A 17,722-nucleotide genomic window follows, 5' to 3' on the forward strand; every position below is an offset into this window, starting at 1 on the left:
GGCGTGTGTTGCAATGTTAAGATTTCATCATTGATATATAAACTATCAGACTGTGTGGTCGGTAGTAGTGGCTTTTAGTAGGCCTTTAAGAGAGACACCCTTGAACTGGTTCAAGTCATATCTGACAAACAACTCTTTTAAAATCCAAATTGATGTCTGCCTTAGCCTGTGCATCCTTTTTGCCAAACCATACCTCTAAACCCTCGTATATTTCCCAGGAAACTCCCATATTTTTCACTTCTTTTCCGTAGTTTTCCTAATACCATGTTTGTATTCTCTATGGAGGTAAACAATTCCTCTCCGGTGCTGATTCAATCAAATACATGTAAAACATGAAGAAACATTTATGTAAACATCTTGACAAAGAGGAGGCTTATTAAGGAGCCCTATTGTACGATCGAAAGAAGAGAAATGTTGAACAAATGTATGCTTTTTGTAAGATTTGATTTTAGCACATCACACAAAACTTTTTGTAAGATTTGATTTTAGCACGGGGGTCGGGAATCTTTTTGGCTGAGAGAGCCATGAAAGCCAAATATTTCAAAATGTATTTCCGTGAGAGCCATAAAATATTTTTTAACACTGAATTAGGGTTGTACGGTATACCAGTATTAGTATAGTACCGCGATACTAATGAATAATTTTCGGTACTATATCGCCTATGAAATGTACCGTTAGAGTAAGTTTCTTACAAGTATCATCCCTGCAGGACGAGGAATAGCTAAACATGCTTCACTACACACCGTAGCTCACCACCACGTCACAAAGTAAACAAACGCCATGGGTGGATCTACACCTGACATCCACTGTAATGATATCGAGTACAGGCACGTATCTAGTCGATACTACTATGATGATGTCGATATTTTTTGGCATCACAACATCTTCTTTCGTTTAAAAAAAATGTATATTATGTTTATAAAGTCAGTAAATACATCCCTGGACACATGAGGACTTTGAATATGACCAATGTATGATCCTGTAACTACTTGGTATCGGATTGATACCTAAATTTGTGGTATCATCCAAAACTAATGTAAAGTATCAAAGAAGAGAATAATAAGTGATTATTACATTTTAACAGAAGTGTAGACAGAACATGTTAAAACAGAAAATAAGCAGATATTAACAGGAAATGAACAAGTAGATTAATAAGTAATTTTTTACCACTTGTCCTTAATAATGTTGACAAAATAATAGGTAGATAAATGACACAATATGTTACTGCATATGTCAGCAGACTAATTAGCAGCCTTTGTTTGTTTACTTACTACTAAAAGACAAGTTGTCTTGTATGTTCAATATTTTATTTAAGGACTTAACTGCAATAGTGAAGTGAAGTGAATTATATTTATATAGCGCTTTTTCTCCAGTGACTCAAAGCGCTTTACATAGTGAAACCCAATATCTAAGTTACATTACATAAATACCCTAAGATGTTTTGTTAAAATAAAGCCAATAATGCAATTTTTTTGTGGTCCCCTTTATTTAGAAAAGTACAGAAAAATATCGAAATATTTTTAGCACCGGTACCAAAATATTGGTATTGTTACAACACTGCCCTGAATACAACTGAATACGTGCACTTTTAAGTAAGACCAACATTTTTAGAGTATAATAAGTCTCTTATTCTTTTTAATAACATTGTTATTCTGAAGCTAACCAATAATAAATACAATACTTCTTACCATTAATACGACTTCTTGAACAGGTGCGGTAGAAAACGGATGGATGGATTAAAGGCCTACTGAAAGCCACTACTACCGACCACGCAGTCTGATAGTTTATATATCAATGATGAAATCTTAACATTGAAACACATGCCAATACGGCCGGGTTAACTTATAAAGTGCAATTTTAAATTTCCCGCCCCACTTCCGGTTGAAAAACTCCTTTGGATATGATTTATGCGCGTGACGTCACAAAATCCACGGAAGTGGTTGTACCCCATCTGACCCGATATAAAAACCTCTTGTTTTCTTCGACAAAATTCCACAGTATTCTGGACATCTGTGTTGGTGAATCTTTTGCAATTTGTTTAATGAACAATGGAGGCTGCAAAGAAGAATGTTGTAGGTGGGATCGATCGGTGTATTAGCGGCTAAGTACAATACTTACAGCAACACAACAAGGACTACTTACTACGCCTAGCCGATGCTTGCCGCCAAACCCACGGATGAAGTCCTTCGTCGCGCCGTCGATTGCTGGAACGCAGGTGAGCACGGCTGTTGCTGGGAAGATGAGGGCTGGCAGGCGTAGGTGGAGCGCTAATGTTTTTATCATAGTTCTGTGAGGTCCGGTTGCTAAGTTGCTAAATTAGCCTTAGCGTCGTTAGCAACAGCATTGTTAAGCCTTACCAGGCTGAGAATTTTTAACCGTGTAGTTACATGTACATGGTTTAATAGTATTGTTGATCTTCTGTCTATCCTTCCAGTCAGGGGTTTATTTTTTTTGTTTCTATCTTCATTTGAGAACGATGCTATCACGTTAGCTCAGTAGTTAAGTGTGTCACCGATGTATTGTCGTGGAGATAAAAGTCACTGTGAATGTCCATTTCGCGTGCTCGACTCTCATTTTCAAGAGGATATCGTATCCGAGGTGGTTTAAAATACAAATCCGTGATCCACAATAGAAAATGGAGAGAGTGTGGAATCCAATGAGCCAGCTTGTACCTAAGTTATGGTCAGAGCGAAAAAAGATACGTCCATCACTGCCTCTCTAGTCCTTCACTGTAACGTTCCTCATCCACGAATCTTTCATCCTCGCTCAGATGAATGGGGTAATCGTCGCTTTGTCGCTCCGAATCTCTCCGAATCTCTCGCTCCATTGTAAACAACGGGGAATTGTGAGGAATACTAGCTCCTGTGACGTCACGCTACTTCCGGTACAGGCAAGGCTTTTTTTATCAGCGAGCAAAAGTTGCGAACTTTATTGTCGATTTTCTCTACTAAATCCTTTCAGCAAAAATATGGCAATATCGCGAAATGATCAAGCATGACACATAGAATGGATCTGCTATTCCCGTTTAAATAAAAAATAAAAATGTCAGTAGGCCTTTAAAATGCATAAGAATGTTTTATATTTTGAACGTTATTTTTAACAATGTGATTTCTAGCTGAATTATTAATTACTTATCGTGTTAAGCAATGTGTAAGCTACGATTGATCTGAGAGCCAGATGCAGTCATCAGAAGAGCCACATCTGGCTCGCGAGCCATAGGTTCCCTACCCCTGTTTTAGCACATCACACAAAGGAAAACAAATTGTGAGCCAATCTCTTCAGAATAATATCCTTTTGAATTTTGATTTACAATTAAAATCAATTTTTCCCATTTCACTGGGAAATGTCAAATATTTTCAAATGCAAATGTTGACAAGTATGTGCAGCTAAAATGAAGCATACAGGCTTCATTGTGTGTACTACTCTACGGGCATCCAACATGGTGGTTGACTAATGCAAACTATTCTCTCGTTTTTTCTTTACAGATACATAAGCACTACTCACTGTTTGCAAGCTTACCCCAGATAGCTTGCTTAGCGTTCCTTAGTTTCCAGTATCCTCTTCTCCTCTTTAAGGGCTTAAAGGGCACGGAGAAGACTAATGTTACTGAGGTAAGTCCTCTTGCTGCATTTTAGTGTTGAATTATTGTACTGGCATGTTTAGACTTTTATATACCTTGTTAAAACAAAATCCACATAAGCCTGCGCTAAGACGTACTGTACATTTCTTACCAATGTGTGCACATTTTAGGAGCATGTCAAAGTTCTTAGGGCTTATGCAATGTGCCAGCGGCTCATTTTAAGTCGATTTCATGTAATTGGTTTATGTTATGTTCCTGATCAGATTACGAAAAGGTTGGTTATGTATTTCCCACCAAGGAAACACAATGGCATGTTTATTTGATGCTAATCTTAGCATGGGTGTGACAAAGCTGGGGTGAGGCGATTGTGCCCGGCCCCCATGTCCACGCCAACAACAACCCCATTACGCCAAGACAGGATGTATTTAGAAAAGCATGGCTTTAGACAAGCCTTCCACATTTTTCACCCGATTCAAAGCGTTCCAATTTCAAACTGTTCAACCTATTTGGGAATCGCGGGCTTTCCCGGAATTCCGGTTTTTCCGGGACATTTTTCCCATTCAAAATTAATTGGCCATTTTTCAAATGTTCACCATTTCCACATTTTTTAACCTATTCAAACCATTCCACCTTCAACACATTCCACCATTCTGGAAATTTAAACTATTATTTTTCCAAGTTCAAAAAAATTCCAGGATTTTCTAAAATTCCTGCTTTTCCAAAGCCCTATTTCCACCCTTTTTTCTGGTGACTACTCCTTTGACATTTTTCAACGCATTTCAACTGTTTCACCATCAAATAATTCAGGACAAAAAACAAAGTTGTTTTTTGAACTGGAAAAATTCCCGGTTTTCCCGAAATTCCAGGAATTCCATAATACCATTTCTCAATTCAACGTGTTACTACTTCAACATTTTCCAACCGATTTGAAAAATTTCAACACCAACCATTTCAACTCATTCAGATTTTCAAAAAAATTCCCGCTTTCCCGAAATTCCCAATTTTTTTGAAAATCCCTTTGAAATCAATGGGACTATCTTCAAAGTTCCACAATTCCCACATTTTTGATCTAACTCAAACTTTTCCAACTTCAAAATATTCAGTTTGTTCAGGAATTATGTGCTCTACTTCAGCAATTAAAAAAAATAATTCCCAGATTTCCTATAATTCCTTCTTTTTTTTGGTGCATTTTCCCCATTCAAAATTAATTGGCCATTTTTCGAACTTACACAATTCCCACATTCTTCAATAGATTCAAACAGTTCCACCTTCAACACATTCAACTAATCTTGGACATTCAAACTACCATTTTTCCACATTCAACAAATTTCCAGGAATTCCCGTTTTTTGGTAACCTATTTCCACCCTTCTTAAGTTCGACTACTCCTTTCACATTTTTAACCCATTTCAACCGTTCCACCGTCAAAACACTCCTCATATTCAGGACAAAAACCAAGTTGGTTAAAGAACTAGAAAAATTCCCGGTTTTTCAGAAATTGTAGGAACTTCTCAATTAAAAACTGTTACTAATTCAACATTTCTTGACCGATTAAAACAATTCCAACACCAACCAATTCAGCTCATTCAGGACATTCATGCTCCTAATCATTTAAAAAAAATCCCGCTTTTCCCAAAATTCCCAAATTTCCAGGAAGTTCAGATTTAAATGAATTGGCCATTTTTCACATTTTCACCATTTCCACATTTTTCAACCTATTTAAACCATTCCACCTTCAACACATTCCACCATTCTGGAAATTGAAACTATTATTTTTCCAAGTTCAAAAAAATTCCAGGATTTTCTAAAATTCCTGCTTTTCCAAAGCCCTATTTCCACCCTTTTTTCTGGTGACTACTCCTTTGACATTTTTCGACGCATTTCAACCATTTCACCATCAAATAATTCCTCTTAATCAGGACAAAAAACAAAGTTGTTTTTTGAACTGGAAAAATTCCCGGTTTTCCCGAAATTCCAGGAATTCCATAATACCATTTCTCAATTCAACGTGTTACTACTTCAACATTTTCCAACCGATTTGAAAAATTTCAACACCAACCATTTCAACTCATTCAGATTTTCAAAAAGAAATTCCCAATTTTTTTGAAAATCCCTTTGAAACCAATGGGACTATCTTCAAAGTTCCACAATTCCCACATTTTTGATCTGATTCAAACTGTTCCAACTTCAAAATATTCAGCCTGTTCAGGAATTATGGGCTCTACTACAGCAATTAAATTTTTTTTCCCCAGATTTCCTATAATTCCTTCTTCTTTTTTTGTGTGCATTTTCCCCATTCAAAATTAATTGGCCCTTTTTCGAACTTACACAATCCCCACATTCTTCAATAGATTCAAACAGTTCCACCTTCAACACATTCAACTCATCCTGGACATTCAAACTACCATTTTTCTACATTCAACACATTTCCAGGAATTCCTGTTTTTTGGTAACCTATTTCCACCCTTCTTAAGTTCGACTACTCCTTTCACATTTTTTAACCCATTTCAACCGTTCCACCGTCAAAACACTCCTCATATTCAGGACAAAAACCAAGTTGGTTAAAGAACTAGAAAAATTCCCGGTTTTTCAGAAATTGTAGGAATTTCTCAATTAAAAACTGTTACTAATTCAACATTTCTTGACCGATTAAAACAATTCCAACACCAACCAATTCAGCTCATTCAGGATATTCATGCTCCTAATCATTTAAAAAATTAATCCAGCTTTTCCCCAAATTCCCAAATTTCCAGGAAGTTCCGATTAAAATGAATGGGACTTTTTTCTAAGTTGCACAATTCCCACATTTTTCAACCTATTCAAACCGTTCCAACATCAACACATTCCACTCATCCTGGACATTCAAACTAACACTTTCCCAAGTTCTAAACCAAATTCTGGTTTCCCTGGAAATTCAAACTCTTCAACATTCCAACGTTCAAACTATTTCAGCGTTTAAACGATTTCAACATTCAAACCATTTCTACATTCATCCTACGTCCCACTAGCATTTCAGTTCCGCGTCAGCTTTTCAACATTCAAACTATTCCTACATTCATACTACATTCTGTCAGCATTTCAGTTCAACTTCAGCATTGGAGCATTCACACGCAATTCCTTCAGGGATTGTTTCTTCTAGTTATTGATGCTATTTTTTTATACTGCAAACTGTTATGTGAAATTAGGGACATTTGCTTTCTCAACTACCATCCACAACCATTAGGTATAAATTGTTAAATACAGCAGTATCTCAACTTACGAGCTTAAAGGCCTACTGAAATGATTTTTTTTAATTTAAACGGGGATAGCAGATCCATTCTATGTGTCATACTTGATCATTTCGCGATATTGCCATACTTTTGCTGAAAGGATTTAGTAGAGAACATCGACGATAAAGTTTTGGTCGCTGATAAAAAAAAGCCTTGCCTGTACCGGAAGTAGCGTGACGTCACAGGTTGAAAGGCTCCTCACATTTCCCCATTGTTTACACCAGCAGCGAGAGTGATTCGGACTGAGAAAGCGACGATTACCCCATTAATTTGAGCGAGGATGAAAGATTTGTGGATGAGGAACATGAGAGTGAAGGACTAAAGTGCAGTGCAGGACGTATCTTTTTTCGCTCTGACCGTAACTTAGGTACAAGAGTTAATTGGATTCCACACTTTCTCCTTTTTCTATTGTGGATCACAGATTTGTATTTTAAACCACCTCGGATACTATATCCTCTTGAAAATGAGAGTCGAGAACGCGAAATGGACATTCACAGTGACTTTTATCTCCACGACAATACATCGGCGAAGCTCTTTATTTACGGAGCTAACGGGATAGCATCGGGCTTAAATGCAGATAGAAACAAAAGAAATAAACCCCTGACTGGAAGGATAGACAGAAAATCAACAATACTATTAAACCATGGACATGTAACTACACGATTAATGCTTTCCAGCCTGGCGAAGCTTAACAATGCTGTTGCTAACGACGCCATTGAAGCTAACTTAGCTACGGGACCTCGTCAAAGCTATGATAAAAACATTAGCGCTCCACCTATGCCAGCTCTCATCTGCTCATCAACACCCGTGCTCACCTGCGTTCCAGCGATCGACGAAGCAACAAAGGACTTCACCCGATCATATATGCGTTTGGCGGCTAGCAGCGGATAGCGCGTCTGCTATCCATCTCAAAGTCCTCCTGGTTGTGTTGCTGTAGTCCGCCGCTAATACACCGATCCTACCTACAGCTTTCTTCTTTGCAGTCTTCATTGTTCATTAAACAAATTGCAAAAGATTCGCCAACACAGATGTCCAGAATACTGTGGAATTTTGCGATCAAAACAGAGCTTTTTGTATTGGATCCAATGGGGTCCGAATACTTCCGTTTCAACCATTGACGTCACGTGCAAACGTCATCATACCGAAAGGTTTTCAGCCGGAAGTTTCTCGGGAAATTTAAAATTGCACTTTATAAGTTAACCCGGCCGTATTGGCATGTGTTGCAATTTTAAGATTTCATCATTGATATATAAACATCAGACTGCGTGGTCGGTAGTAGTGGGTTTCAATAGGCCTTTAATTGGTTCTGTGACAAAGCTAACTCAAAATGGTTATATCTCAAATCATTGTCTTATTGAAATTAATTTAAATCAATTGGTGCTTGTACGCAGCCAAATAAAATAAAAAAACAGCACAATTTTAACATGTAACATGCCGTTTAAGTAATATTGAATGAAAAGCAATACAATAGAATGTACTACAAACAACTACCTACAGTAGTTTTATGACGTAATGTAGTAATATAAAGCGTTTACTTTGGAGAGTGGACTTCTACGCCATCTAACTGCTTCTTCGTCAAACACTATTAGCAGCTTCTCCATTATCATAGATAAATGTTCTCCTTTTTAGACCATTCAACATCATTGGCTGGGGTTAAACTCCTTCTGCTTTAGTATGGTGCAGACTAGCAGTCTTACGCTCCAACTGCTTCGGCAAGTTGACAGCATGCTCGGTCATGTTATTGATGATTTCTTTTTTTGCTGACATAGAAGCTAGCTTATCTCTTGCGCTAGTTAGCTTTTACGGCTAATACCGTAACACGCCGATGTGTTAGTACGCTAGAAAAAATAGTTCCTCTGTGTTTGCTCTTACAATAACAAGAACGTAAATGAAGTATTGTTGACTGTTTTTGAATGCATTTTTAAAGTGATTTAGAGGTAGAATTGATTGCTCCCATTAGCCGAGAAAGCGACGATTACCCCATTAATTTGAGCCAGGATGAAAGATTTCTGGATGAGGAACGTGAGAGTGAAGGACTAGAGTGCAGTGCAGGACATATCTTTTTTTGCTCTGACCGTAACTTAGGTACAAGGGTTCATTGGATTCCACACTTTCTCCTTTTTCTATTGTGGATCACGGATTTGTATTTTAAACCACCTCGGATACTATATCCTCTTGAAAATGAGAGTCGAGAATGCAAAATGGACATTCACATTGACTTTTATCTCCACGACAATACATCGGCGAAGCACTTTAGCTACGGAGCTAACGTGATAGCATCGTGCTTAAATGCAGATAAAAACAAAAGGAATAAGCCCCTGACTGGAAGGATGGACAGAAAATCAACAATACTACCAAACACTGGACCTGTAACTACACGGTTAATGCTGTACCGCCTGGCGAAGCCTAGCAATGCTGTTGCTAACGACGCCATTGAAGCTAACTTAGCTACGGGACCTCACAGAGCTATGCTAAAAACATTAGCTATCCACCTACGCCAGCCAGCCCTCATCTGCTCATCAACACCCGTGCTCACCTGCGTTCCAGCGATCGATGGCGCGACAAAGGACTTCACCCGATCATGGATGCGGTCGGCGGCTAGCGTCGGATAGCGCGTCTGCTATCCAACTCAAAGTCCTCCTGGTTGTGTTGCTGCAGCCAGCCGCGAATACACCGATCCCACCTACAGCTTTCTTCTTTGCAGTCTCCATTGTTCATTAAACAAATTGCAAAAGATTCACCAACACAAATGTCCAGAAAACTGTGGAATTTTGCGATGAAAACAGAGCTGTTTGTATTGGGATACAATGTGTCCCAATACTTCCGCTTCAACCATTGACGTCACGCGCATACGTCATCATACATAGACGTTTTCAACCGGAAGTTTCCCGGGAAATTTAAAATTGCACTTTATAAATTAACCAGGCCGTATTGGCATGTGTTGCAATGTTAAGATTTCATCATTGATATATAAACTATCAGACTGCGTGGTCGGTAGCAGTGGCTTTCAGTAGGCCTTTAAAAGCCCCCTGTACTAATGTAAAATTGTACTGTTTGCTACTAAACTTGTTGTCTTGTGGTTTCTCACACGTGTCCTGTAGGATCTAAACAGCAGCTACTACAATGACTATGTGAAGAAATTGCTTAAGAAAAAGAATCCTATGAAAATCAGGTGAGGGTCCAGTACTGTTCTTTTTACTCTACATTCTATGTCCTCTGAGCTTTGCTGTTTACATTAAATACTTGAAATCAAACCTCAAATTTGTGTGTGCATAATCCTGTTTTTGGGACATACCACTGCAAACTTGACCAGATTCAGGCACTCTTTCCCCTACAACAAGAAAAGTGCATCTACAGTACATATAGAGACTGCTGGATTTAAATGTGTAGAGGATATCAAATTCACTGAAAAAAACACCAACCAAATTACAGGAAGGTTCAATAGCAGGGGTGTCCAAACTTTTTCCACTGAGGGCCGCACACTGAAAAATCAAAGCAAGCGGGGGCCATTTTGATATTTTTTATTTTAAAAACTAATACAATATATGTATAAAAAATATATACATTTAGGCCGCCACTCAGGCTTGATCCCGGTGAACCCAAAGAGTTTTGGTCAAAAAAATATAAAAAATGTGTCATTATTTAGTATTATTTTTATTATTATTATTCAAAGTTTAAATCTCTAAATCAACATTAGGTCTATCTGTCAAAAAAACGTTTTTAAACATTTAAGTTGTATGCCCTTTTTGTCAAAGAAAACCCAGGTTTTTTATGGAAAAAAAACCCACCAAATATGCAATATTTTCCCCCAATTAAAATTTTTAAAGTAGAATATTTGAGATTATAAAATAATTCTCATAACTCATAACAACATTGACATTTTTTTAGCAATGACACACGCAAAAAAAAAATCCCACTAAAATGATTGGGGATCCAAAAGGGTCCTACTCATTAAAGTGTTAAAAAATAAATTATACTTTTTTTTTTTTAACTGATTACTTTTAGCACAATAATCTCGAGATCAGCTTCAGATCTGTTTCTTAAATTCTAAGTTTTATTGTTGTTTATGTTTTTTGTTTGTTCGTTTTAGGCCCTTCTTTTAAAAAACAACAGCTCAGTTTTTTATATGGCAAACACAAAATGTGCAAAATTTTCCCCAAAGAATATCTCAAAGTGGAATATTTAATGTGACGTAATTGGAGCCTTGAATAGGTCAATAATTCATAATGACGTTGATTTTGATTAAATATTATTTTTTAAAGAAAGAAACAGCCTGCATGGCAGCTTTGTGTTATTAGAGTAAACATTGCAACATTTTCTTGTTACATTTCACCTGTTTGCTCTTTTGTACCACGTTTGTTTGGTATTTTTTAATCGTATTTTTAGAATGTGTCGTGGGGCCGTTAAAAAATGACATGCGGGCCGCAAATGGCCCCCGGGCCGCACTTTGGACACCCCTGTTCAATTGGAAATAGGTTGTATGCCTTTCTGCTGAGTGTCATCCTCCTTTGGAGATTAACTGGAAATGTGCAAAATAGAAAAATAGGAACATGGTTGCAGTAAGATGGTATGGAATAGATTAAGCAAGGATATCAGACAATGTACTAACATTATCCAGTTTAAGAGGCTGTTCAAACTACAAGTGTTCACAAAGTACAAAGAAGAAGAATCTTGATATACGTCATATATATATATATATATATATATATATATATATATATATATATATATATATATATGTGTGTGTATATATATATATATACACATATATATATATATATATATATATATATATATATATATATATATATATATATATATATATATATATACATATATATATACATATATATATATATACATATATATGTATATATATATATACATATATATATATATATATGTATATATATATATATATATATATATATATATATATATATATATATATATATATATATATATATATATATATATATATACATATATACACACACATATTAGGGTTGTCCCGATACCAATATTTTGGTACCGGTACCAAAATGTATATTGTTACTTTTCGATATTTTTCCAAATAAAGGGAACTAAAAAAAAATTTCAATATTGACTTAATTTAACAGAAACGCTTACAATACAACAAACATATGTTTCTTATTGCACTCAAAGAACGATTTTACAATGTTGAAATATCAATTAAAGGGCATTAAACACTTTGGGCTTTTCTTGTTGCACTTACAATTTTCCATATTACATATATAGTCTGCCATAATCAAGGATTAGATTAGAATATAATAAAAAGCTTTATAGACATAATATTAATCGGTTCATGATTTATGGATGCTCCTCCTGGCCTGTGCTTTTAAGAGAAATACAATTATTAGTATGTACTAAAAACAAAAATATGGATAAATGTACACAGATGTAGCAGGTAAAACGCACAATTGTTAAAGATAAAACACGATTTGTAGCAATTTGTTACAAAATTCAGTAATGTCACTTGCATTAGTTGACGCAAATTGGGCGGTCTTAACGCAGCTAATATTTGGCATCATGTCAAGCAGCTGTGTGCGCGTCTACATATCTACATGTGCAGGGGAGCTGGTTAACTATGTCACGAGAGTCTACATATCTACATGTGCAGGGGAGCTGGTTAACTATGTCATGAGAGTCTACATATCTAAATGTGCAGGGGAGCTGGTTAACTATGTCATGAGAGTCTACATATCTACATGTGCAGGGGAGCTGGTTAACTATGTCATGAGAGTCTACATATCTACATGTGCAGGGGAGCTGGTTAACTATGTCACGAGAGTCTACATATCTACATGTGCAGGGGAGCTGGTTAACTATGTCACGAGAGTCTACATATCTACAAGTGCAGGGGAGCTGGTTAACTATGTCATGAGAGTCTACATATCTACATGTGCAGGGGAGCTGGTTAACTATGTCACGAGAGTCTACATATCTACATGTGCAGGGGAGCTGGTTAACTATGTCACGAGAGTCTACATATCTACAAGTGCAGGGGAGCTGGTTAACTATGTCATGAGAGTCTACATATCTACATGTGCAGGGGAGCTGGTTAACTATGTCAAAACTAATAATATAGTGATTGTCACGAATCGGCAGTCTTGTCATTCTGACCCAAAAGTAGGGCTTAGCAAGTGAAGGGTGTTACCCCCGACGAAAACATCGACCCTGGAGCGAACGTTAGCCCTGTGCTCCTCGACTACGGTCTGCACCGGAGCCGAACAGCAGGAAAGGTCTAACAACATTATTACCTGTCACTCCTAAAAACTTCTTGTGCAGATCTGAATTCTTATTATTTAAATGATTACCTAAGTTTGAAGCAAAGGTGCTAATACTAACTGCCACATTTGGCGAGGCGTGTTTTAAAGCAACACTCGCAGAAGCAAAGGTGCTAATACTAACTGCCACATTTGGCGAGGCGTGTTTTAAAGCAACACTCGCAGCGCAGCGCCTCCCTGTTTAGAGCATCACCTTTATCGTTAGTTTTGAAGCCCAAATATCTCCACATTGCGCTTCATGCACCCCCTTTATTAACCAGTAGAAATGACGTTTTTTTTGCCATTCTTCCTCGCCAAGATGGTATTGCTTGTATGCCCTTTATGTGTGCGTTTTGACACGGATTAAAGAACGGTACCGGTATTTTTCAAAGGTTGTATAGTACCGATTTCAATTAATTAGTATTGCGTTACTTTATTAGTACTGGTATACTGTACAACCCTAATATATACAAACGTATATACACATATATATACACGCACATACAAACCCCGTTTCCATATGAGTTAGGAAATTGTGTTAGATGTAAATATAAACGGAATACAATGATTTGCAAATCCTTTTCAACCCATATTCAATTGAATGCACTGCAAAGACAACATATTTGATGTTCAAACTTTTGTTGCAAATAATAATTAACTTAGAATTTCATGGCTGCAACAAAGTAGTTGGGAAAGGGCATGTTCACCACTGTGTTACATCACCTTTTCTTTTAACAACACTCAGTAAACGTTTGGGAACTGAAGAAACTAATTGTTGAAGCTTTGAAAGTGGAATTCTTTCCCATTCTTGTTTTATGTAGAGGTTGCAGTCCTGACCTGGGAGACAGGTCAGGACTGCAGGCGGGCCAGGAAAGTACCCGCACTCTTTTTTTACGAAGCCACGCTGTTGTAACACGTGCTGAATGTGGCTTGGCATTGTTTGCTGAAATAAGCAGGGGCGTCCATGAAAAAGACGGCGCTTAGATGGCAGCATATGTTGTTCCAAAACCTGTATGTACCTTTCAGCATTAATGGTGCCTTCACAGATGTGTAAGTTACCCATGTCTTGGGCACTAATACACCCCCATACCATCACACATGCTGGCTTTTGAACTTTGCGTCGATAACAGTCTGGATGGTTCGCTTCCCCTTTGGTCCGGATGACACGATGTCGAATATTTCCAAAAACAATTTGAAATGTGGACTCGTCAGACCACAGAACACTTTTCCACTTTGCATGAGTCCATCTTAGATGATCTCGGGCCCAGAGAAGCCGGCAGCGGTTCTGGGTGTTGTTGATAAACTGCTTTTGCTTTGCATAGTAGAGCTTTAACTAGCACTTACAGATGTAGCGACCAATTGTATTTAGTGACAGTGGTTTTCTGAAGTGTTCCTGAGCCCATGTGGTGTTATCCTTTAGAGATTGATGTGGGTTTTTGATACAGTGCCGTCTGAGGGATCGAAGGTCACGCTCATTCAATGTTGGTTTCCGGCCATGCCGCTTACGTGGAGTGATTTCTCCAGATTCTCTGAACCCTTTGATGATATTATGGACCGTAGATGTTGAAATCCCTAAATTTCTTGCAATTGCACTTTGAGAAACGTTGTTCTTAAACTGTTTGACTATTTGCTCACGCAGTTGTGGGGTGTACCTCGCCCCATCCTTTCTTGTGAAAGCCTGAGCATTTTTTGGGAAGCTGTTTTTATACCCAATCATGGCACCCACCTGTTCCCAATGAGCCTGCACACCTGTGGGATGTTCCAAATAAGTGTTTGATGAGCATTCCTCAACTTTATCAGTATTCATTGCCACCTTTCCCAACTTCTTTGTCATGTGTTGCTGGCATCAAATTCTAAAGTTAATGATTATTTGCAACAAAAAAAAAAAGTTTATTAGTTTGAACATCAAATATGTTGTCTTTGTAGCATATTCAACTGAATATGGGTTAAAAATGATTTGCAAATCATTGTATTCCGTTTATATTTACATCTAACACAATTTCCCAACTCATATGGAAACGGGGTTTGTACATATATATACACACACATATATATATATATATATATATATATATATATATATATATATATATATATATATATATATATATATATATATATATATATATATATATATATATATATATATATATATATATATATATATATATATATATATATATATATATATATATACACACACACATATATATATATAACATAGTTAACGCGGGGGTATTTATTGCTTTGGTTGTTGCCTGAGATCATGGAAAAGGTTGGTGACCACTAATATAACGTATCATTTTGTAATTTTTGTCGACCTTTCACCTCATTCAGCACATCAAGCACAGAGACCCCTAAGCTCCCTCAACGAATAATTGATGCTGTAAAGTCATACATTTATACACCAGAGGAAGGTAAAGCATCCTTTTTGTTTTCATACAGTGTGTTTTATTATAACCTGACAAAAAAGTTGACTTTTGCCTTTCCGAAACAGCTTTCCGATTCCCTCTAAAGTTGGCCATATCTGGAGTAGCGTCATTTATCACACTCTATCAGGTCATCTTTTATAGCTTATAAATGGGTGTGGTATATTTTTGATCATTCTCCTCTTGTTTAACTGCTTCAACAAACTTATATTTTAGGTGGGCCTGCTGCTGATAATATCTGTAGTGCCTTCACTACAGACTGCCCGCATGGGAGTGGATGAAGACATCGCCAACGTTTTAGCCGGCTTCAAGATTGTGCTCTCTCCAGATAAACATGAAGTGGTCAGAATAGTGGTGTATTACATGTGGTGTGTGGAGGGTGAGTATATCTACAAATCGTTTTTTTCCAGTAGAAAATAGTGGAAATAGAACTACAATAATCTGTTCCAGGGTCAAACTGTCACCTTTATAAAACCTCTATTAGGTAACACAGTTTACTGTCATATAAGGGTTGAAATAGGTTAATTGCAGTTCAAATGAAAACCTTAACTTTGATGGCGTAACGCGGCATATAAAGTGGAAAAAGAAGTTAACCACAAATAAGACATATAAAATACTCTACCTTAACTTGATATATATGATGTGCTCGCTAGAGATAGATTCCTGTGTATAATCTTCTAATAACACCCTTTTTTAAGGCTATTCAGTTTTTGTAGTAAGGAGTTCAAAAACGCTGTAAAAATCTTAAGGAAAAAGCAAAAAACATACCCAGACTTCATCTTTTGTCTCTATAATATGTCAATTGAATTAATAAATATATTGATATTAATACAGTATGTAATACAGTATATTAAAGGCCTACTGAAAGCCACTACTACCGACCACGCAGTCTGATAGTTTATATATCAATGATGAAATCTTAACATTGCAACACATGCCAATACGGCCGGGTTAACTTATAAAGTGCAATTTTAAATTTCCCGGGAAACTTCCGGCTGAAAACGTCTATGTATGATGACGTTTGCGCGTGACGTCACGGATTGAAGCAGACATTTTGGAATAGCACGGTGGCCAGTTTAAGTCGTTTGTTTTCACCACATAATTCCACAGTATTCTGGACATCTGTGTTGGTGAATCTTTTGCAATTTGATCAATTAACAATGGAGACTGCAAAGAAGAAAGCTGTAGGTGGGATCGGTGTATTAGCGGCTGGCTGCAGCAACACAACCAGCAGGACTTTGAGTTGGATAGCAGACGCGCTACCGTGAGTACAGCTTTGGCTTCCAAACATTTGAACGCTTGCCCGTACGTGCGTGCCGCTATGTGCATGTCACGTACGTAACTTTGGGGAAATATATGTTTCTTGCCGACTCTGATGGCGGCCGGGGTGTCGTCGAAAGCTACAATGCCGTCCGCCGCCACGCCGCTGTCCTCACCTGTCTGGGTTGACTTCCTCCGTCCCCGGGCCGCCGACCGTACCGATCATCGTGGTGAAGTCCTTCGTCGCGCCGTCGATCGCTGGAACGCAGGTGAGCACGGGGGTTGATGGGCAGATGAGGGCTGGCGTAGGTGGAGAGCTAATGTTTTTAGCATAGCTCTGTGAGGTCCCGTAGCTAAGTTAGCTTCAATGGGGTCGTTAGCAACAGCATTGCTAGGCTTCGCCAGGCTGGTTACAGGTCCAGTGTTTGGTAGTATTGTTGATCTTCTGTCTATCCTTCCAGTCAGGGGCTTATTTTTTCTGTTTCTATCTGCATTCAAGCACGATGCTATCACGTTAGCTCCGTAGCTAAAGTGCTTCGCCGATGTATTGTCGTGGAGATAAAAGTCACTGTGAATGTCCATTTCGCGTTCTCGACTCTCATTTTCAAGAAGATATAGTATCCGAGGTGGTTTAAAATACAAATCCGTGATCCACAATAGAAAAAGGAGAGAGTGTGGAATCCAATGAGCCCTTGTACTTAAGTTACGGTCAGAGCGAAAAAAGATACGTCCTGCACTGCACTCTAATCCTTCACTCTCACTTTCCTCATCCACGAATCTTTCATCCTGGCTCAAATTAATGGGGTAATCGTCGCTTTCTCGGTCCGAATCGCTCTCGCTGCTGGTGTAAACAATGGGGAAATGTGAGGAGCCCTTCAATCTGTGACGTCACGCTACTT

The 17,722-nt window shown here is 37.7% G+C and overlaps 1 protein-coding gene across 1 annotated transcript in view; it reads left to right on the forward strand.

Moving 5' to 3' along the window:
* The window catches only part of LOC133658763 (receptor for retinol uptake stra6-like), an 80,965-nt gene that overhangs the window by 25,482 nt on the left and 37,761 nt on the right, over positions 1 to 17,722 (forward strand). The window contains exons 7-11 of the mRNA XM_062061136.1: positions 3,486 to 3,611; positions 9,949 to 10,019; positions 15,472 to 15,551; positions 15,632 to 15,693; positions 15,780 to 15,942. Of these exons, the coding sequence (XP_061917120.1) occupies positions 3,486 to 3,611; positions 9,949 to 10,019; positions 15,472 to 15,551; positions 15,632 to 15,693; positions 15,780 to 15,942 (502 nt within the window). The remainder of the gene's footprint in view (positions 1 to 3,485; positions 3,612 to 9,948; positions 10,020 to 15,471; positions 15,552 to 15,631; positions 15,694 to 15,779; positions 15,943 to 17,722) is intronic.

The sequence above is a fragment of the Entelurus aequoreus genome, linkage group LG10, assembly GCF_033978785.1.
Source record: "Entelurus aequoreus isolate RoL-2023_Sb linkage group LG10, RoL_Eaeq_v1.1, whole genome shotgun sequence".
NCBI lineage: Eukaryota > Metazoa > Chordata > Actinopteri > Syngnathiformes > Syngnathidae > Entelurus > Entelurus aequoreus.